The sequence below is a fragment of the Carassius gibelio genome, chromosome A6 (assembly GCF_023724105.1).
Source record: "Carassius gibelio isolate Cgi1373 ecotype wild population from Czech Republic chromosome A6, carGib1.2-hapl.c, whole genome shotgun sequence".
In the NCBI taxonomy this organism is placed as follows: Eukaryota; Metazoa; Chordata; class Actinopteri; order Cypriniformes; family Cyprinidae; genus Carassius; species Carassius gibelio.
The window spans coordinates 22984714-23006620 of NC_068376.1; the positions used below are offsets into that span (position 1 = coordinate 22984714).

At 36.4% G+C, this 21907-nt stretch overlaps 2 protein-coding genes and 1 pseudogene across 2 annotated transcripts; all 3 read right to left on the bottom strand.

Annotated features, from left to right (window-relative positions):
- Positions 1 to 455: 455 nt before the first annotated feature.
- Positions 456 to 4276, bottom strand: LOC128015747 (prefoldin subunit 5). Its single transcript, XM_052599841.1, has 6 exons — positions 4161 to 4276; positions 3514 to 3616; positions 3368 to 3399; positions 3119 to 3193; positions 2919 to 3024; positions 456 to 1155 (listed from the first exon to the last, which is right to left on the bottom strand). The coding sequence occupies exons 1-6, from the start codon at positions 4224 to 4226 to the stop codon at positions 1076 to 1078; spliced, it is 462 nt and encodes a 153-aa protein (XP_052455801.1). The 5' UTR covers positions 4227 to 4276; the 3' UTR covers positions 456 to 1075.
- A 1507-nt stretch (positions 4277 to 5783) lies between these two features.
- On the bottom strand, positions 5784 to 9398 carry LOC128015748 (separin-like; annotated as a pseudogene).
- A 1303-nt stretch (positions 9399 to 10701) lies between these two features.
- On the bottom strand, positions 10702 to 21850 carry LOC128015750 (integrin beta-7). The gene is made up of 16 exons (XM_052599844.1): positions 21697 to 21850; positions 20849 to 20912; positions 20690 to 20769; positions 19391 to 19589; positions 18948 to 19118; positions 18192 to 18433; positions 17910 to 18065; positions 17734 to 17829; positions 17114 to 17203; positions 15006 to 15146; positions 14691 to 14881; positions 12680 to 12906; positions 12379 to 12586; positions 11710 to 11897; positions 11422 to 11582; positions 10702 to 11260 (listed from the first exon to the last, which is right to left on the bottom strand). Exons 1-16 carry the CDS (start codon positions 21697 to 21699, stop codon positions 11162 to 11164), a joined length of 2316 nt encoding a protein of 771 aa, XP_052455804.1. The 5' UTR covers positions 21700 to 21850; the 3' UTR covers positions 10702 to 11161.
- Between the last annotated feature and the right edge of the window lie 57 nt (positions 21851 to 21907).

Below are 21907 nucleotides of genomic sequence, written 5' to 3' on the forward strand. Positions count from 1 at the left end.
TGATTGCATATTTACTGAATAAAAACATTCATTTCTATTAAACACACACAACCCAAACATAAATGGTAGTAAATCATGGTTTCTGTATAAATATTAAGTAATGCAACTGTTTGCAACATTGATAATAATAAATGTTTCTCAAACAGTAAATCAGAATATTAGTGATTTCTGAAGGATCATGTGACACTGAAGACTGGAGTAATTATGCTGAATGTTCAGCTGTGTGTGACCAGAATATATTACAATAGAATACAGTTTTTTTTTATTGTAATATGACTATTTAGCAATATTTAGACTTAATTTAAATATTTTAAAAATCGTAATGTTCCCATACTTTTAAAAAGTGCTCTCTCTCTCTCGAAGTGTGTGTGTGTGTGCTTGCATCATATGTCTAGATAATTGTTTTCAGAAGTTTACACGGATATGGTTCATTTTAATGAATGTTACCCATAGTGTCAGGTTTCAAATGTCAGCTTTTATTTTTTTCAGCATGGGTGGAAAATTGTACATTTTACAGTAGTCATAACGTTTCTGCTCTCTGTAACATGGACTAGTAACTGCTTGGGACAATAAATCAAGCTTTTCCTTTTATTGTTTTGACACATGAAAATACAAGTAATGAAATGCAGACACTTGTACATTTCTTTAAACTCACTTTTAGAAAAAAACAGAATATTTTCTTTAGCCAATTTCAGATTTAAATGTTTACGGTCAAAATGTTGCTGTATTACCAAAGAAATTCATACCAAATGTTTGCCACAAAGCTATGTTGTGCCACTAAGTAAATCTCCTCCAAAGACACGAATTGCAGTGCTGGGAGGCTTTGTGGATACAACCACGGGCCATACCCAAAGCTTTGTTCACTAAACATGAGGATGAAAACATGGAACAGAAAAGTTGGTTCGTTGTTTGATGCAGAAAAAAAAAGTGCAGGAGTTTCTTCTCCCCCCAAAGGAGATGTGAACATATTGACATCTGAGCTGTGGTTCCCCATTTAAAGGTTTTATAACGGCTCCATCTGAAAGGTAAATGATCAGGACCTCCCCAGAATCTGCCATGCTGCTTGGAACTGTTCTTAGGCTTTAGTGGTGCCAGACTGTGATGCCTGTTGGCTCTGAAGCTGCTGAAGCTTCATATTCATGACTTCCACAACAGCTGATAGGAGGCAAATTAAACTCTTATTTAATGCATTTACAATTGGTGCACAATATTTTATATACAGTCAGGTCCAGAAATATTCAGACATCGACAACAAATTAATATTTTTGGCTCTATACACCACCACAATGGATTTGAATTGAAACAAACAAGATGTGATTTAACTGTAGACTTTCAGCTTTAATTTGAGTGTTTTTACATCCAAATCAGTTGAACGCTGTAGGAATTACAACAGTTTGCATATGTGCCTCCCACTTTTTAAGGGACCAAAAGTAATGGGACAGATTAACGATCATAAATCAAATTATTTACTTTTGAATACTTGGTTGCAAATCCTCTGCAGTCAATTACAGCCTGAAGTCTGGAGCACATAGACATCACCAGACGCTGGGTTTCATCCCTGTTGATGCTCTGCCAGGCCTCTACTGCAACAGTCTTCAGTTCCTGCGTGTTCTTGGGGCATTTTCCCTTCAGTTTTGTCTTCAGCAGGTGAAATGCATGCTCAATCGGATTCAGATCAGGTGATTGACTTGGCCATTGCATAACATTCCACTTCTTTTCCTTAAAAACTGTTTGGTTGCTTTCGCAGTATGCTTCGGATCATTGTCCATCTGCACTGTGAAGACCATCCAATGAGTTCTGAAGCATTTGGCTGAATATGAGCAGATAATATTGCCCGAAACACTTCAGAATTCATCTTGCTGCTTTTGTCAGCAGTCACATCATCAATAAATACAAGATAACCAGTTCCATTGCCAGCCATACATGCCCACGCCATGACACTACCACCACCATGCTTCACTGATGAGGTGGTATGCTTTGGATCATGAGCAGTTCCTTTCCTTCTCTATACTCTTATCATCCCATTACTCTGGTAAAAGTTGATCTTTGTCTCATCTGTCCATAGGATGTTGTTCCAGAACTGTGAAGGATTTTTAGATGTTGTTTGGCAAACTCTAATCTGGCCTTCCTGTTTTTGAGGCTCACCAATGGTTTATATGTTGTGGTGAACTCTCTGTATTCACTCTGGTGAAGTCTTCTCTTGATTGTTGACTTTGACACACCTAGACCTACCTCCTGGAGACGGTTCTTGATCTGGCCAACTGTTGTGAAGGGTTTCTTCACCAGGGAAAGAATTCTTCGGTCATCCACCAGTTGTTTTCTGTGGTCTTCCGGGTCTTTTGGTGTTGCTGAGCTCACCGGTGCGATCTTTCTTTTTAAGAATGTTCCAAACAGTTGATTTGGCCACACCTAATGTTTTTGCTATCTCTCTGATGGGTTTGTTTTGTTTTTTCAGCATAATGATGGCTTGCTTCACAGATAGTGACAGCTCTTTGGCTCTCATATTGAGAGTTGACAGTAACAGATTCCAAATGCAAATAGGACATTTGATATGATCTCTGGACCTTTTATCTGCTCCTTGTAAATAGGACAATGAGGGAATAACACACACTTGGCCATGAAACAGCTGAGCAGCCAATTGTCCCATTACTTTTGGTCCCTTTAAAAGTGGGAGGCACATATACAAACTGTTGTAATTTCTACACCGTTCACCTGATTTGGATATAAATACCCTCAAATTAAAGCTGAAAGCCTGTAGTTAAAGCACATCTTGTTCGTTTCATTTCAAATCCACTGTGGTGGTGTATAGAGCCAAAAAGATTATAATTGTGTCAATGTCCCAAAATCAATGGACCTTACTGTGTGTGTGTGTGTGTGTGTGTGTGTGTGTGTGTGTGTGTGTATTTTTGTGATATTACCTTGTTTCATAGCATGTTTTTCTTGAAGGGCAGGCTGAATTTTCTCAATTTGTTTTGTAAGGAAGTCAATTTTGCGCTTAAAGAACTCTTTGCCATCCTCTACTTTCTGAAAAGATAAAAAGCAGTGAGATTTCTTTGGTAGTGTTTTAAAATCTTGTATGTATATATATATTATGAAGTTGGGCAAAATCTTGCCTCACCTTCTCTACAAAATAACCTGTTCCGACATCCACTAAGACATGATCCACATCATTCAGTTTTCCAGGAACATACATCTGCAGTACAGTAGTTAAGGGAACAACTTATCTTTGATTTATGCAAATTATTCACATAAACACCAAACAGCCTGTGTGACATTTTTGAGGACCTGATGGTGGATTGATACTTTCTGAGACAAAATTAATCAATCAACACTTATTTATCACTCAGATGAGATGTTGAGAGGATACAGAACTGGTGAGAGGTACAAGTAGTTCTTTTCCTGAGGAAAAAAAAAAGAATTCAGAAAAGAAAAGAACTCAGTGTAGATGTAACAATAGAAGAACTCAATTTTTTTCACATGAGCATCAAATTAAATTGAAGCAGTAATGCTCACCTTCATTGCTCTTGTTAAGTACATTCAAACTTTCTTTGGCCTCCACATATTTAGTTTGGACAACTTTCAACTGACCTATGGATGATGACAGGAACTCGGTTTCCTAGAAAAGAAATTCCTGTCATTTTATTTGTAACCATGGCTCTGACAAATTGCAGTTTACTAAATTCAAAAACTGAAAACAGTTTATTCTAATATGTGCAGATCTGTCCCATCCTTGCAAAATAAAATTAATAAAAATGTAAAAGTAATACAATTCTTAATGTTTTATTCTGTGTTATATATATATATATATATATATATATATATATATATATATATATATATATATATAAAGAGAAAAATGTAAAAATCTGTCATAAATTCCTCAGTGTAAGGGAGAATGTTTTGATCTAACAGTTATTCCATACTATGCAAATAAATGGTGACTGGGAAAAATAGAAATCATATGTGTGTTAGTGAATGATGACAGAATATTCACATTCGGCTGAAGTATCAGTTTGATGGTGAATCACAGAGCAGCAGCACGCGGACAGACAGCATGACAGCCGCTGCGTGCACATAACTAAACCATTGACTGATTATATCAGCGTATATTGCGGCTCAAAATGAAATGAGAAAAGGGTTATATTTATAAAATATTTTACCTGATCAAGCTGAGTTTTCAAGCCTTCTAATTGTGAAAGAGACAATTCAGTTAGATTCACCGCCATGTTGACAATAGAATGAGGTGAGGAAAACTTCCGGGTCAGCCGGACACCACTTGAAGGACTTTTATCAATTATTTTGTATTTCAAAAAACATTATTCAACACAATAATGAAAATAAATACTATAATAAAAACAGAAAAGTTAAATGCAAAAAAACTATTAATTAAAATACTTTCTAATGCTCGCAAATACTTTTGATGGATTTTTGTCTTTACTAATGCTAGTTAAAAGTTTGCATTCACCCTGTAGCATTATACAATTTGAACAAGTATTTTATTATTATGCACATGCCCTTTTGCCAAATCTTATTTAGATTTTCAAACAAAAAGCAGAGTGGGTCATGAACACACTTATTTACAAAACCCCAGAATGTAAAAACAGGTGAATCAAAGAAATAAAATTCAATAATTGATAAAAATCTTTTTATTGAGTTCCACTTTCCTCACATTCATCAAGCCTGCCCCTGCACACATATCAGAGAAACATCTGAGACTTGTTAAAAATATAGATCCCCCATGTCCTCTGAAACCACCGTCTTTGATATTCTGAAGACACAGGCTTCATTGTTTGGTCCTTGGAGCTGCCTGTCAGTTTATCTTTTATTGTTAACACCTGCCCTGTTCCTGCTGTTTTTCCCCTCATATTTACTCTCTAGAATGTACAGGTGAATCTCAATAAATTGGAATGTTGTGGACAAGTTAATTTCAGTAATTCAACTAAAATTGTGAAATTTGTGTATTAAATAAATCCAATGCACACAGACTTAAGTAGTTTAAGTGTTTGGTTCTTTTAATTGTGATGATTTTGGATTTTTTTGATGATTGATTTTTTGACCCAACAATTTAGAACACTTCATAAGACCAAGACCAATGTGGCATTCTGGAAAGTTTGTTCATTTACTGTACATGTACTCAATATTTGGTAGGGGCTCCTCTTGCTTTAATTACAGCCTCAATTCGGCGTGGCATGGAGGTGATCAGTTTGTGGCACTGCTGAGGTGGTCTGAAAGCCCAGGTTTCTTTGACCTTTTTTTTAGCCTTCAGCTCATCTGCATTTTTTTTGTCTCGTTTCTCATCTTCCTATCAACAATACTCAATAGAGCTAAGGTCTGGTTTATTCAGACTCTAGGGCCTTGGTTTCCAAATGAAATAAAAAAAACCCTACTCTCATCTGAAAAGAGGACTTTGGACCACTGGGCAACAGTCCAGTTCTTCTTCTCCTTAGCCCAGGTAAGATGCCTCTGACCTTGTCTGTGGTTCAGCAAATCCCTTTGCAGGTGTTTTGAGTTGATTAGCATGTCACCATATTCTAATTTGTTGAGATATTGAATTGGTGAGTTTTTGATAAAATGTAAGCTAAAATCATCACAATTAAAAGAACCAAAGAATTAAAGTACTTCAGTCTGTGCGCATTTAATTTATTTAATACACAAATTTCACAATTTGAGTTGAATTACTGAAATAAATGAACTTTTCCACAACATTCTAATTTGAGATGCACCTGTAGTTCCCTCATTCCTGCTACACCATAGCAAGTGGAAATAACAACCACTGTGAAAAATAGACTAAAAAATCATTTTATTTTAAAGTAGTTTGTCACTTGATATAATTTAAAAGAGAAAATAAAAATGTACAAGAATGAACTAGAACATGGCAGAAATTAAATAAGGACTTTAAAATGGTTAAACACTTTGAGCTTGTCAACTAGGACCAAGTTACATTTAATTTATATTTCCTAGGTTCATTTTCATATAGACAGAGCTTATTCTTTGCATTGTAAACAAGCCCTGAGATTATGGTTATTTTAGACCTTAAATAACAGATAGTTGCATTTACACACCAAATATTTGCTACATTAGATGTGAAAAATAAAAGTTCTAATCTGGGCTAGTGAATATACACAGGCAAACCATATGCAATGGGTGCAGCACCAATTATATGTTTTAAATGTGTGGCATTACGCGATTGGGCTAAATGCTGAAGAAGGGAGGAGCCAGAACCAGCGGAGAGCCAGGACTGAAGCAGAGCCAACGTGAAACGATCTAAATCACGATCTGTCACGTCCCACAGGTTACAGCAGTGGAGCACGTCCCACAGGACAGCAGTGGAGATGCTGAGAGAACCACCTTCAGAGAGAAAGTAGTATTGAGAAGGTGGGAACATGCGATGATCAAACTACTGCAGGTGCCAAGAGATACCCATACCTTAAGAATGTCCTGTGTGATCTTGGTTCCTTTCAGTTCCTTTTGGAAGCACTTTGCATGAACTTCAAGCTCAGGGTCAGAAGTCAAAGACAGGAGTAGAGTGCGCCACACACCTAAAGCCTCTTCCATCTCTTCTAACATTTTCTTAAGGATAAAGTAAGACAGCATCACATTCAGTATCCTACATCCATCCTTTTACAATAATTAGTTTCTGCAAACTATCAAAGATTGTGTCTCTTTCCTCCACACGAACATCCAAAGCTTTTCTTCCTTCCCACCACTGCGATTTCTCAGCCACCGTGCTCACTCTCTTCTGCCCCTTCAATACTCCATCCATTTCTTCCAACAGCACAGCAACAGAGCGCTAAAAATAAACAGATAGTTTGTGCAAACATCTCCCCATTTCCTTCTCACTGTCATCATTTTAAATGTTTTAAACTTGTTGCATTAGATAATACACCAATGTAGTGTAAACATCACAAATATATCTGTACCTTTCTGTTTGCAGTAGGGATTCGAACAGTGATTGGGTTAGAGCCATGCACCAGTCAGGTCAGAAGAATACTGCTGCCGATTTCATCAGGATAGACACCCGTGAGCGAAAGCATGCACACTGTTATTCCTAGAGCAAAAAAACCACCCAATTTAAATGGATGGTTGTTTGTCATTTTAATCCCAGGCCAGTATCCTTGGCTATTTTTATGTTGAGTAACAAGCTGAAAGAGTATTTTAAAAACCTGTATGATGTGGAACTATCAAATTTAAATAAACTTAAATAAAAGTAATATGGATTCAGAGTTGACTTTTTTTTTTCCGAGAGTGCCTGCAGAGTAATATAATTTCCTTGAACCAGCACAATTTCATCAATTTTAAACCATTCTGCATCATTCTTGCAATTATGCATAAATCATTCCAATGTTTTGTTACCCCTGCATTATTGTCATAAACAGTGCCGTTCATTGGGTCACTTTTAGCACAGTCGTTACCTGCTGGCAGATCTTTTCAGCTGCTGTGTGAACTGGTGACAGTGTGTCTGTGGGAACTGTGTTGGGTGCGATGAGGTGAAGGAAAAGATTTGCTCTAGTGCAGAGAGTTTCTGAGACTGTGTTGCCCAAGACATTTCCTCCAGATTCAGAGCACCAAGACCTTCTGTTACATCATTACAAGATTTCTTCAGCTTCCTACAAAAATAGACAGAGAAGAGGTTTGATTCCTAATGCAAATGCTTTAGAAGACAGGCTGTGACTATTTTTTGTCAAAATGTCTCCATTTCATACTAACTGACATACCTGAACTGGCTAACCACACGAAGGGTCATATGGTGGCGAGTGGACACCCCCAGTGACTGTGCATGTAGCATCGCAGATGCAGATGCATTATAATTATAAATGTCTTTGTCACTCTTGTTCAATGTAATAAAAGTATTACATTTATTTTATTTTTTTAAGTTTTACATGACTGTAAAACAAACTACAAACTGATCTTTTTACTGACCCCAAGATGCATGTGGTATAGTTGTGTGAGATCCCGAGCCATTCTGTCCATTTCTTCTGAGCTCACTAAAACATTCTCGTCCAACATCTGCAGCCAGATCTCTCCTCAAGACCTCACAGTCATTATCTGGGCTGCCTAGAATCAAATACATACAATTAATTCAGTCCATGAGAATTAATCAAATGAGCAATCATTTTATAGCAGTTTGTTCAACAAACACACCCGCATCATTTCTCTCCGTGTCAGACCCTCTGAGCTCCTCCAGGCTGATGTCCAAAACAGCATCATCTTCATCCTCTTTAATCATCCTCATCCTCTCTGGCTCCTCTGTGGCCTCTGAACTTTGACTCTTTTTTGGTCGTCCTCTGCGGGTGCGGGTCTGGTTAGATAAGCCAGTTTCTTCCTCAGAAGAGAGGCAGCTGGTAGAGGGGAGGGCTATGCTTTTCCTAGTGGTCCGTGTGCGTCTGGGAGGTTCTGGTTCTACAGTGGGGTTCACAACTTTGGCGTCAATAGGAACGGAGTTCAGAGCTGGTTTCCGGGTGCGAGATGTTTTGGAGTTGGAGGCATTGCGCTTTTTCTCTGACTTTTCCACTACAGCACGAGGTATGTCTTAAGCGCCACTTTCATCACTGAATTCAACCTAAGAGACAGAACAGATGTAAATAATTAATAATGACTTTTGATATAAAGATATCTTCTACCATGATCTCAGGAGGTATGAAACCAATGGGCCAAACCTTGAAGCGAGAGCGCTTGGTTCGTTTAGGTGCATCTGGTGCGTAAAGTTGACAGACGTTTCAGGGACCTCATTAGTAAAGTCAAAGGCTCTTAAGTCACCAATCCCAGTGCTAGTGGAGACAGATTTGGGCCGGATTGTCCTGGCTGCTTTAGGCGTTTTGAAAAACATGGAAGATTTGGTGATGGTGATTTTAGGCACCAAGTCCTTAGGTTTCTTAGAAACTACAGGGAACTCTTTGGCTTTCCTGATTTCATGCTCTGCAGATCCACTCTTAACATCTGTGTGGCATGTTGCATCTGCCTCTGGAGGAGTTGTGTCAGAAAAAGGCTCTTGGATCTATGCTTTGGTTCGTTTTTTAGTTTTAATTGAGGTTTAAACTTTGGTGGATTCCAGCCCCATACAGAAGAAAATAGTTCTTCAGGTGTACACTGTTTCTTCATGGCCAATGCCAAGCAGCAGGACACAGCTTTAGCCCCCAGTAGAGCAGCTCTGATGTGCCCAAGCTCTGGTGTGAGTGCCCCTTTGGGGATCACTGCCTCTAATCCTGCCTCGATTTCCTCCCACAGGACTGTAGCCTTCCCTTTGTCCCCTGTTCTCAGAAGCTTGAAAATAATCAAAATATTCATAATAAAGTAAACAAAACACAATATAATTGTCTTCAAGGGCCACATATGTACCAAAATGTCACAATTTCATACTGCTCCTTTTTATTCACCGTTAATCCCAAAAAAGTGTCAACAAAAGACCAGACTAAGCTGAAGTTCTTACCCTATCCACAGGAAGAGAGGATGGGCAGCTCCTGACACACAATCACAGCCAAACCAAAGGCTCCCTCATACAGCTTCCTGTTAAACAGCTCATATACCACATTATTCACTGCACACACTAGGGAGAAGAAAGGAAAGAAAGAAATGAATATAGAATTCAGTTTACATGCACTCACTGGTGTGTTCACAACTTTGTTTTTTGTTTAAGAAATTAATATATTTATTCAGCAAGGACACAATAAATGGATTAAAAGGGACAAAAACATTAACATTGTTACAAAAAATATATTTCAAATAAATGCTAATAAATGGGAAACTGTTCCCAATCTAACATGTACATATACAATAAATCAATGTTTACCTTCAGCTCATTGTGAAGAACAACAGTGTCCTTTACACAAGATAACTGTTGGACGTAGTCCTCTGTTCTCAAGCACTTCATTATCACTGTTTGGACTGCAAAACAAAGTACGTTACTTGTAAATGAAAAGCCACTCAAATATTAGACGATTTAGTAACAAGACAGATTTATACAACCAACATATCCAAGTAACACACGCAATTATGTAATAAAAGCTTGAAAATACAAATATATACTCTTGAGTTAACGTTACTGCATTAAAAGTATATTTCATGATCATCAACTATATCGTCTTGTTTACTTTGACATTAAGTTACAACCTAGCATGTTAACTAGCTAACTTAGCCCAGCCTAAATCCTCAATCAGTGTAAACAAATCAAACAAACCAGTTAACCTGCCACCACCACGCCAGGATAAACTCTCAAATATGGAGGAACGGCGAGACTATTTGAGTGTTGTGAATTGCGTTCATGTGTATTTTTAATACATGTGTTTGAATAAAGGTAAAATTAGTTATTTCAACTCTCTCTTCGTTGTTTTTGGTGTTTTTTTGTTTTTCATAGCCTATCGGGAAACTACACCGTCCCGGAAGTGAAACTAATTTAACATGGGTAATGTAGTTTATAGAAATGTTATGCTTTCCTTAGTTCTGTTTTTATACAGTCTATGGTTCTGATACGTTTAAGTTCTAGTCATTCAGAAATAGAAAAGGACAATAAAATGTGACCTGCTAATTGAACTTAAATGAAAAGATGAATACATACTTTTTTTCTTTTAAGTGAAAGTAAAACAATAACAGTTATTAACTTTTATTCCATAAGGTTATGAACTAAAGCGGTTAAGGTCATCAGACATAACTTTAAGTAGCCTAACTGTTAAAAAAAAATTATAATAATGTAAGCTGTGAAGCTGCTTTATAAGATTGAAAACACATCATTGTAGTTTTTATTTAGCAATGTAGCTGCTTTACAATTCACAAACATCAAATAATGTTAAACACTTTATTTGATTCATAAAATGACATTCTTCAGAAATCCATGGTCTGCAAATGCTAACTGTCTTGTAGAGTTGTTCAGTTTATCAACCAGAATAGATCTATATGTATAAGTGAAAAAAGGCTTTGTGTTGAGAGCTGTTTTTATACAGTCTATTGTTAAGCGTATCTATGAATATGCATAAAATACATCACAATATTTATAACAATCATCCAATTCTGTATTAAAATGTTTTAATGAAGTTGGCACAATGTAAGATGTAACAGAAACAGTGGTGTAGAATAAAGGTAAAATACATGAAAATGAACATGTCCCACTGTACCACAAAAACACAATCAATCTAAAAAAAAAAAGCAAAAAAGCTAATCAACCACCCCTTTAAATCTGCTCAGAATGTTCCTTTTCGTTTTCGTCGTGATTCGTATGCAAAGGGTTATACACCGTTGTATTGGCACCTATGAAAAGAGGATTCTGGACCTGTACAAAACAAAGAAATATTTGATTGAAACATGGTCAGTCTTGAATTCTTTAATTTCACACTCAAACAATATGTTGTCTACAGAGGTTATAATTTGCTATTCATTTAAAGCCTACAAAGCTAAATCTGTCTGAGTGGTTAATAACTGTGAGTATTTCACCTCTTTCCATTTAGTCTGTTCCTGTGCGTTTACAAAGTTCCGGTACTCTCTAATGTCGTACAGTTCCAGCAGGCAACGGTAAATAATGATTATTATAATGCCAATGAACATTATGGCTGACACGGAGAATCCAATTAAAAGTGTAGTCTTATCAACAGAACCTACAGAGACAAAAAGAACAAATATTTAACATTCACAGTTACCTCCATTCTGTGTCATACATGAGCTCAAGAGTGTGCTTATTTTCCGTTCTTGTCAAATTAAATTATATCAGATTTTAATACATACGTGGCAAGTCTGCATATTTGAGCACAATTTTGCCATCATCAAGTTTCACATCGTACGAAGTGGTGTTTTGATATGTGCAATGCAGCTCATGAGCTCCTTCAAGACGAGATACTGTAGCATTTAAACATTTTATAGCACAGAAATCGGTATCAGGAGCACCAAAATCCACGTGACAAGCCACACAGTCCCTTTAGACATTAACACAAAGACACATTTTTCAGATATTTTCATCCAAAGTGAATTTGAATTTGTAGTACATTGCATTCAAAGTGATTTATCAGTTCATGCATTACATGGGAATCGAACCCATGACCTTGGTGTTGCTAGCAGATATATTTCAATATAACGGAGATACCATTATAATTTTTTGTAATATTTTGAATTATGTTTTAGTTTTATATTTTCAGTTTTTTACTATATCTATAAAGTTTGTATTTGTTTTGATTTCAGTATTACTTTTAGTTATTTTAATACATCAAGTTAAACTAAATGATAATGAAAAATGTTGCCTCTGCTAATGGCTGAAATGAACTATATAAAGTTCAAACTTCAGGAAGAGGAAACTGAAATTGTGGTTTCAAAAAAGAAACAAACCCATACACGAATGCACACCTCACTAAACAATCTTGAAACACAGATATGAGATCACAGGAAGAGACAGATACTCACTTCAACAGCTTGCAATCATTAATGAATGCAGAGCAGTGCTCTCCCTTTAAGCCTGTGTTACACTGACAACGGTTGCAAGTGCATTTGCCTTGACCGCTGCAAAGCCTTTTATCTTTGATACACTTGTCTTGGATAGGTGAGCACTCGCATGCAGACCCCGTGTAGTTATCAGAACAGATACATTTTCCACACTTACATATGCCTTTACCTATGACCAATATACAGAGGAGTAGATACTGAGGTTTGAATCTAAAACACAAATATAAATAGCTAAATGTTTGTGCCAATCCACTGTACTTACCATTACAGCGATGGCCATTATGATAATCACAACTATTGTCATCACATTCACAGAGTTTCCCACTGAACTGGCCTTTACACACACACTTGCCACATTCACAGTTGCCGTGTCCACTGCAAACCAGCGAGTTGTTGTCAGGCCGACAGGATTCCAGCATGTTGGCATAAGAGTCCGCATCACTCTGTTTCATACACTCACAGCGCTGACCCAAATACGCTTCATCACAGCTAACACACACACACAATTTAGAAGTTAAAAAAAATGTAAACCGGTAAGACACAGTATTATGTGTGTCAACATTTAAAGCTGCTAAATCAAATAAGGTGTTCATTTAAAAGAGCTTTTTTAATTAAATCAACATGGTAATCTCATCACATATTAATAAAAAATAATAATAATAAAAAATAAATAAAAATCTCAACATGTGATCACATCACACACATTCCGGACCCATAATATTTTCTTTCTTGTGAAAAATGCAAAAGTTGATTTATACTGCCTAAACTTTAAGTTGCTAGTACTTGAAAATGTCCTGCTCGAAATATCTGACACCAAATCCTATTGCTTCTCGTGTCATGTGACTGATCAAGACGTATGGGACCCTGTCTAGGAAAAGTAATTTTTGGTGATTTACTGTTTTCTATATAAAATAATCCTTTATAAGGTAAAGAGCTTTCTGTGAAAATATAACAATGATACCTTTATTACTGACTGAGATCATAGTGAAATCAATGGTGGAAATCAAACTTTGATGCTTATCTCATATTTAGATTTTGAGACTTCAGTCTGGACTTCCTGTGACAGGAAATGTGACTGGATTTTAAAGGTCCCATGACATTGATTATTTTCTTTGTTTAAATGCTTTTTTTAAATGTTTTTCTGAAGTGTACTTATATTGTTAGTATGATTTTTACATTTAAAATGTATAAATAAAGGTCATTTTTATACCGTGATTTTATCCCTCTGGCTTGAATGCTCTGTTTGAAGGGGAGTGTCTGCTGTGAGACACAGAGTATATGCCAACTGTTGTATTTGGCTGGCATCTTTACATTCAAAATGCATATTGCATGTGGAACCTCTCTCTAATACGTTTACTATTACAGCTGTCGAGATTAACGAATCGTGGAAGTGTTGATTATAGCATTATTTTTTAAATCTTTTCCCATCACATGAAAGGCTGCAGTGATGAGCATTGAGTCTGTTTATCACGTGAATGCAGTGATCTCGTCATTGCAACACGTTTTCTCTCACAAAATGCTTTCACCACAACTAACAGTAAACACAATATCGATATGAATACAGTAAAAACTTCGTTGTGCAGCATAACAGATTCATTCATTATAACAGCAGTTTGGGCAAGTGTGCAGACATACTTGCGATGTTTGATTGACAACTTCCGAACAACATAAAGGTGCTCTCTGTAGTTTAATCAAAATTTAAATAAGAGATTTGTTTCATGCTACTAAGAGAAACAACGTGCAGTTGATCGTTTGGCCACTGGCTTGATTTACTGATGCATAAACAGTATTACACAATTTAGAAAGAAAGTCTGTCTGAACTTGAATAATTAGTTACAGTTCAGAAATCACTGATCACAGATCAGATCTGTTTGCAACGGCTCAGCTGACATTGCGACTGAACTATATGTAAATGTTTGGGCGGGCAAAGCAGAGAAAGGGGAGGTAACCTTTCTTCTTATGACGATATAAGGAGAAGATTCCAGATCGGCCCATCTGAGCTCTCATTTTCTCAAAGGGAGAGCAGGACACCAAGGGCTTGGTTTACACCTATCGAAATTTCTAGCCACTGGGGGACCATAGACAGGCTCGGGAAACTCATATTAATGTTAAAAAAAAACTCATAAAGTGAAATTTTCATGCCATGGGACCTTTAAGACCTAATAATGACTGTGATAGCAAATTAGATACATTAATTATGCTTTTCTGTCTTTCTGGCTCGGTAGTATAAGTATTGTTGATAAAGACACTGCTGAGACACTAGGAGGACCTACTTGCACACGCCGCATGAGAGAGCTCCTGAACTGTTACAGTGTATGGAAGCCTTCTCTGGAACACCACAGTTACAGTGACACTCCGTATCCACTGTGATCTTCACCTCCTCATTGATACCTTGCATTTTGATCCGAAATGTCTGCGGCTCCTTCAGACATGCAGATGCATTCAAACGTACATCAAAAGTAATCTATAAAATCAATGTATCAACAAAAAAAAAGAAAAGAAAAAGAAAACCCATCAGTCTTATGAGATACACCAAATGTTTCCTGGTTGCTGATAATTCAGATGAAAGCACTGAAGGTGGTGCTTACCTTCTCATGCTTGATACCTTGACACTCTCCTTTCTTCTTCCATTCAATATCTACCTGATTCCCCTTACATGTAGACCTGTAGGACACATCCAATTCTTTTGGAGCTCCCTCCTGCTCTAACACCAGCTTGGACGACAAATTCTGGCTCACATAAACATTCAGATGATCACAATAAGATCATGGTAATTACTTATTTGGTATCTACAGTGGGTATTGAAAATAATTTTCCCCCTTTAAAATGATCACATTTTGTTGCTTTGCAGCCTGAAATGAAGACAGTTTTTGTTTTATATAGCTGTATTTACCCAGTTCTACTTATAACATCCAAGTGAAAGATATACTGTAACACGAACATGTCAGAAAAAAAATTAATTAAAAAACAAGAATCACTGAGTTGGAAAAAGGATCACCCCTCTCCTAAAAATGACTTGTAAACTCAATCAGGTATAGCTAATCATCTTCTCAACGGCACATAAATCCATAAATTCAACTGTGATCAGCTTTGGTCATTTTGATTAGATCAATATGAAAAGAGCTTTCCTGGAGAATATCAGTCCTTGGTAGTGCAACCGAAGCAGACAATCAACTATGGGTGGCAAGGCAGTCAAAAGATATGCCTGATAAAGTTGTGGACAGGCAAGTCAGGAGATGGATAAAAAAAAAAAAAAAAAAACCTTTCAAAAAAGTCAAAACCTTTGACAACGGCTAGGAGCACTGTGATGCCAATTATTATTATAAAGTGGAAGGTATTTGGTACAACACAGACCCTGACTGGATAAAAACATTGCTCCAAACTGGATGAAAGAGCCAGGAGAAACTGCTCATAGAGGGGACCAAGAGGAGATGGTCATCACTGTAGAACACAAGATCCAGGGGGCGCCGTTGGATCCAGATCCAACTCCTCCCTCCTTACATATACATAAACCTACCCATCTCCACCCTGATCCCTAAACCTACCAAACCCCACCCCCTAAATGTGGATCCAACCACGCCCTGGATTTCATGTTCTGCAGTGAGGGGCTACTGACCAAGAGCTGACCTACAGCAACTCTGAAGCAGTTGCAGAAATTTATGACAGAGGTCATTGTGTGCACACGACAATAATATCACAAATTCTCCACAAATGTGGTTAGTATTGGAGGGTTGCAAGAAAAAAGCTACTCCTCAAGAAAGGCCACATGCAGTCAGCCTTAGCATTGCCAAAACACACCTTGAAGATTCTGAGGCAGATGAGACTTTGAATTGAATGAATTGAATGAAGTGAATAGAATTTTGGCCTCAACTCCAAACGATTTGTCTGGCAGAAATCCAATACAGCTCACCATCCAAATAACAATTTCTACAGTAAAGCATGGAGGAGGTGATATCCTGTTCTGGAGGTGTTTCTCTGCAGCAGGGACTGAAGAACTTGTCAGGATAGAAGGAAAAATGGATGGGGCAAAATACCATCAAATTCTTGAGGAAAATATGCTGCCCTCTGCCAGAAAGTTGTCAATGAGATGAAGCACACACCAAAACTGACCACAGTTGGTTGAAGGAGAAAATGTCTGAATGTCCTTGTATGGGCTAGTCAGAGCCCAGACTTAAACCTCGTTAAATCTGTGGAATGACTCAAAAAACGCAGTCCACAAACGGTCACCATTTTTAATTGAACTTGAGCAGTTCTGCAAAGAAGAGTGGGCAAATAGAGCAAAGTCTAGATGTGCAAAGTTAGTTGAGACATATCCTAACAGACTAGGCTGCAAGTAAGGCAAAAGGTGGTTCAACAAAATACTGACACAAGTGGGTGATCCTTTTTCTAACTCAGTGACTTTTTTTTTGTTTGTTGGTGAAGTGAAAGTTATAATGTTGGTGTTATAACTTTCACTTGGATGTTATAAGTTGCACTGAGTAAATGTCGGTCACGTAATACATAAACAGTTTCAGTTCGTTTATAAATTTTAAATGATTTAACCATTTAAGAAGAAGTGAAAAACAAGGTTGTGGGGAAACACTGACTGTTTTGTTCTAGCAGCCACATGTCATTACTGTTATTTAAAATGGGAAGTAGAGCTAGTGCAAAAGCCATCACTAAATAGAGTCAACATTTTAAATCTGAAAACATTCACCCGATAGGCTTCAGAGATGAGATCCACAACATTACTGGAGTCATTCTTTAATACACCAACCGCTGACTGAGGAATCAATGCACTCAATGCCTGTGAATGTTTGTTTGTGTGTGTGTGTGTGTGTGTGTGTGTGTGAGAGAGAGAGAGAGAGAGAGAGAGAGAGAATAATGGAAAAGAGAGAGATTAATTATAATAAAAAAATTTATTATTATTAAATATTTAATATCTAATGTATATTACAATACCGTTCAAAGGTTTGGGATTGATAATTTTTTTTGTTGTTTTTGAAAGAAGTCACCAAGGGTACACTCAGGATAAAACACAAAAGCGGTCACTGGGGCAGTACCTTTTCAAAAGGTGCACTTTTATACATTTAAAGCACCAATATGGACTGTTTATGTAAAAATGTGTAGGTACTGCCACAGTGACAGCTTTTGTAACTTTTTTTCTGAGAGTGTTCATTTGATCACATGATCAAATTTATTTTGCAATAATTTATAAGTGTTTACTGTCACTTTTAATAAATGTAATGCATTCCTGCTGAAAAAAAAGTTTTATTTCTTTCAAAAAAATTACTGATCCCAAACATTTAAACAGTGGTATAAATAATTCATACACACCTTATATGCTGGATAGATGTTCTCAGTCACAGCAAATATTAGCTGAATATTGTTATCCTGCAGAACCCTAGATACATGGCCCACTGATGGGTAATCCTGTAGAACAAATTTAAATAATTGTATGTCTTCACATACAAATGATCCCATTTGAACTGCATTAAATGTGCAATACTCACGTAGGCTTTTCCATCATAGGAACCTTGATTATTGAGATGACACTGTCCATTATGTGGCTGAAAAACACCACCTAGTCGTCCATCTCCTGCCATGTGGAAAGTATCATCAGATGTGTAAACCAGAATCCTTGTCACATTACCCCATCTGATCTCATCCTGAGGTGAGAAATGAAAAAATAAGCCTTTTTATGTTGCTACTATGGTGAGCTGTGGATGAGATCTGTTCGAATCTGATCATTTACATGCACCATATACTACACAGAGGTAATACGCAGTTTTCACCTTACAGACCGCAGCCTGCATAATGGCATCCAGACCAGCCTCAGGAGCGTCCAGGTTGCCAGAGATATTCTGTTTGCTAACTTCTCGTTCAAACTCGCTGGCATCGTGAGTCAGGGGCAGGACATTCTTAAAACTGAAAGCCGGTTGGCAGGTATCTATGCGATTGGGACAGGGGTTCAGACGTCTTGACTTCACCTGACTGACATATGGCAACATCTCCTTATCAACAAAAGACCCGAAACCTGAAAGGAAGAGGAACGGCTTATTGGGATGAATGACAGTAATACAGCTCTATTTCTTTTTTTAGAAGTGCAGTTCAAATAGTTCTATTTGAATTTGATATATTTTAATGAAGCCTATTTTGGGAATCCGTAAGATTTTCTAATGTTTAGAAAAAAATATTTTACCAAAAACATAGTAAAACATTAATATTGTGACATATTTAATAGTATTTAAAGAAATAGTACAATTTAAAATAAGTTTTTTTTAATTTAAATATATTTTAAAATGTAATTTATTCCTGTGATAGCAAAGTTAATTTTTTAGCAGCCATTACTCCACTTTGATGTCTTGACACTCCTACTTACTACTTACATTACTTCATTGTCAAATGATCTTTCAGAAATTATTCTAAAATGCTGACATGGTGAGGAAACATTACTTATTATTTTTGTGGAAACCGTAACCATTGTTAAAAAATTCACCATTGGTCAGACACCAACTGATGTTAGTATTTCACTTAGCATATTGTCTCACCGATCCGGACAGTGTCTGTGATGGCTCTCAGCTTCTTGAGGATTTTCTGCCCCAGGGTTTTGATTTGTTCCAGATCATCTTTCATGGAATAGCTCAGATCCATCAGGTAGTACAGATCTATAGGGTAACCCTTAGCCCTCTTAAACTCAACTTTGAATTCATGTGGAACTCCTGCACATTTAAAAGGAACAATCAGAGGAAAAGATTCAAAGACTGTTGAAGCACGATTGTTTTTTATATATATATATAGTTGTGTGGCCAGTTTGTATTGTTTTTATGTGTAAGTTGCATATGACTGTACATCTTGGCTGTATATTAACACATCTGCATACTAAAGTGTTTAATTACACTAAAGCGTAAATGCTCTGCAAATGGCTTTAAGCTTATGTTCCAATATAATGCAGCAATGTTGTTGTATGTCTGAACCGAAGTCTTAATCTCACCAATTCTGAGTGTGATGTTGATATTCTGCGGTTTGAGTTGGACCACATTTGCATGATCGCTGCTGAGGACACTGTTCTTCACATAGGTCAAGGGATGTTCTCCAGGATTGATCACATCATTCCCTTTACATCCCCTGACCTTCAGAGCCTCGGGAGACTCACATCGTCGTTCATTTGACTCACCTGATTTCAGGAAGTCCTGCATTACAAGGAAATTTGCATTAACAAGCACAATCATTTAATAAATAAATATAATAATATTAGTATGACTACACTGAAAAAAACATGTGTAGAAAATATTTTCTCATATATATATTGCTAGTAAACTTCATAATCAAAGAATTAAACAACTTAAGCAGAAAAACTGAAGTGCCATTTTCTTGTAAAATATACTCAAGTAATCTTTTGAATAAGCTTTTATTTACAACTTCAAAGAAATATATTTTTATAGTTTACAAAGTGATTCCCAATTGCATTCTCAATTTGTAATTCGCTTTTTAGCTTTTTTTTTTTTTTTTACTTGGTTACTTGAAACTGTGCTTCATATGGTAACATCTAAATTAACTTCAAGTGAAAATATTTAAAATATTATAATAATACTTATTAACTGAATCAACCTACATTAAGTCGTATTAATGGTCAGGAGGCGTAATTTTTGTTAAAATTGAATAATTGATTTTGTTTATATAATTACCAAATTGCTGATTCTTTTTGCCCATTTAACAACTTTTAGAAATGTCATAATTGTCTATTTGATTATTTTACTTGTATATTGATTTTAAAAATACACAAATAGAAAAATGTATATAAGTAGCCTAATCGCAAACAGTGTTTAACTATCCATTTTCTTCTTAGGTCTTCCAAAATTAACTAAAAGTACTTTGAACGTACTCTGTTTTAAATGTTAAAAAGCAGGAAATAGTTCGTGATACATTCACAACCGATAATCTACAGTACAATAGATTGCATGTAGTGTTTCAACAACACTGCCTATATTGCTTAGTTTAGGAAACAGACTATACCATTAAGGTCACCATGTGAGGATAAGTGTTAAAATGTACGAGCATGAATTACTGTAAAAGCAGCTGCGTAATTTGCAAAAAAAAAACATGCTCAGCCACAAGTACCACAGCAGGAAAAAAAAAACTTCAAAAGGGAACACATTAAAATATTTGTCAGTGTTAAACATATAATGATTGCTTTGTTTCTTAGCAATCTCTTTTCTCAGTTCTCTCAGGCTGACAACTGACATCTCTTTCCTGATCATGGGAAACTGATTCTTGCGGCAGGTTCACTTACGGTCTTTTTGCACCATGCACATCCAGGACTCCTTATACAGTCAGAACACGAAAAGTGAGATTGGCAAAGTGGTTCCTGCCCTAAAATGCACATGCACAGATCATTTAAAATAAAAAGTCATCAAAGACTGGATGTGTTTAAAGAGACCAAGTGCATTACCATGTATAAACCTCTGTTCCAAACAGTAAAAGAGAACCGGCAAAGCTATCAAAACAGCCTTCATCTGCAGAGAACAGAGAGTTTTATTATACTTCTGAGGTTACAACAACAAAATGTTAATTCTGAGCACATTTGATTAACATTTGCTAATTATTTTTATATAATTTCTAATATGAAACAACCTGTACTAATACTAATCAATTTAGTAAAAGTACAATTATGCAGAATAAAAGTTTTTATTAAACCACTCATGCTTTCATATTTACATGACTTTTAATCAAAACAAACTTCTTTACCATTTCTTTTTACACAAATTATGAAGAAGGGGAAAATATCCCTATCCACTTTTAATAAACATAATATACCTTACTGTATGATGCCACTTTGACTAATTGATTAGGCTAAAAACAACCAGTTTTTTAGGTACCCTGTACGAAATGGCATATGAAGGTTAATCGTGTACACACATAAATTTCATAGCCTATATTATACAATATTATACGTAAGAGTTAATGTCATTACTAAGTTTTTAACCCTTTGAAAATTTTAAAAGGCCAAACGGCATGTTAACTATGGCTATGTATTCTTATTTACTGGCTACCAATATACTATATTTTTTACTTCATTTATTTTCTTTCTTTAAAAGAAAGTGGTACACTCAAACAGTAATTCAATTACCACAAGTTTCAGCCTAACAGCGACACAGAAAAATGCTTTTCTGCAAATTAAAACTTATCCGGTTAGACGCTAAAGCTGCCAAGTATTAACCAAACCTAGCCGTTTATATTGAGTTTAAACTCAACACATCGAAATTTATCATTTTTAATCATTTGAATGGAGTCTCTTACCATAAAAGGTTGATGTCGAGCGGAGCTTGTGAAAGAGAATTCAAAGGGTCACTGTGACTGGAGGCGTCATCCTCATTCTCATCGGCGTGTCTAAGGCTGTCTCAAAACCTAGTGAGCTTCCTACCTAGACAGCATTTTTGGTCGATACACACAGGTGCGACATATAAGGACAGATATGATGGTAGAAACTTTTGCACGTGTATGTCATTTC

Coding starts and splice junctions, on each gene's coding strand:
- LOC128015747 (XM_052599841.1), bottom strand. CDS start 4,226: ATGGCGGTGAATCTAACTGAATTGTCTCTTTCACAATTAGAAGGCTTG. Junction 3,194..3,367: donor TTGTACCTCTCACCAGTTCT/GTATCCTCTCAA, acceptor ACTGTACTGCAG/ATGTATGTTCCTGGAAAACT. Junction 3,025..3,118: donor CAGGTTATTTTGTAGAGAAG/GTGAGGCAAGAT, acceptor TTATCTTTTCAG/AAAGTAGAGGATGGCAAAGA.
- LOC128015750 (XM_052599844.1), bottom strand. Junction 17,830..17,909: donor CCTATGATGGAAAAGCCTAC/GTGAGTATTGCA, acceptor TTTGTTCTACAG/GATTACCCATCAGTGGGCCA. Junction 11,583..11,709: donor CAAATATGCAGACTTGCCAC/GTATGTATTAAA, acceptor TTGTCTCTGTAG/GTTCTGTTGATAAGACTACA.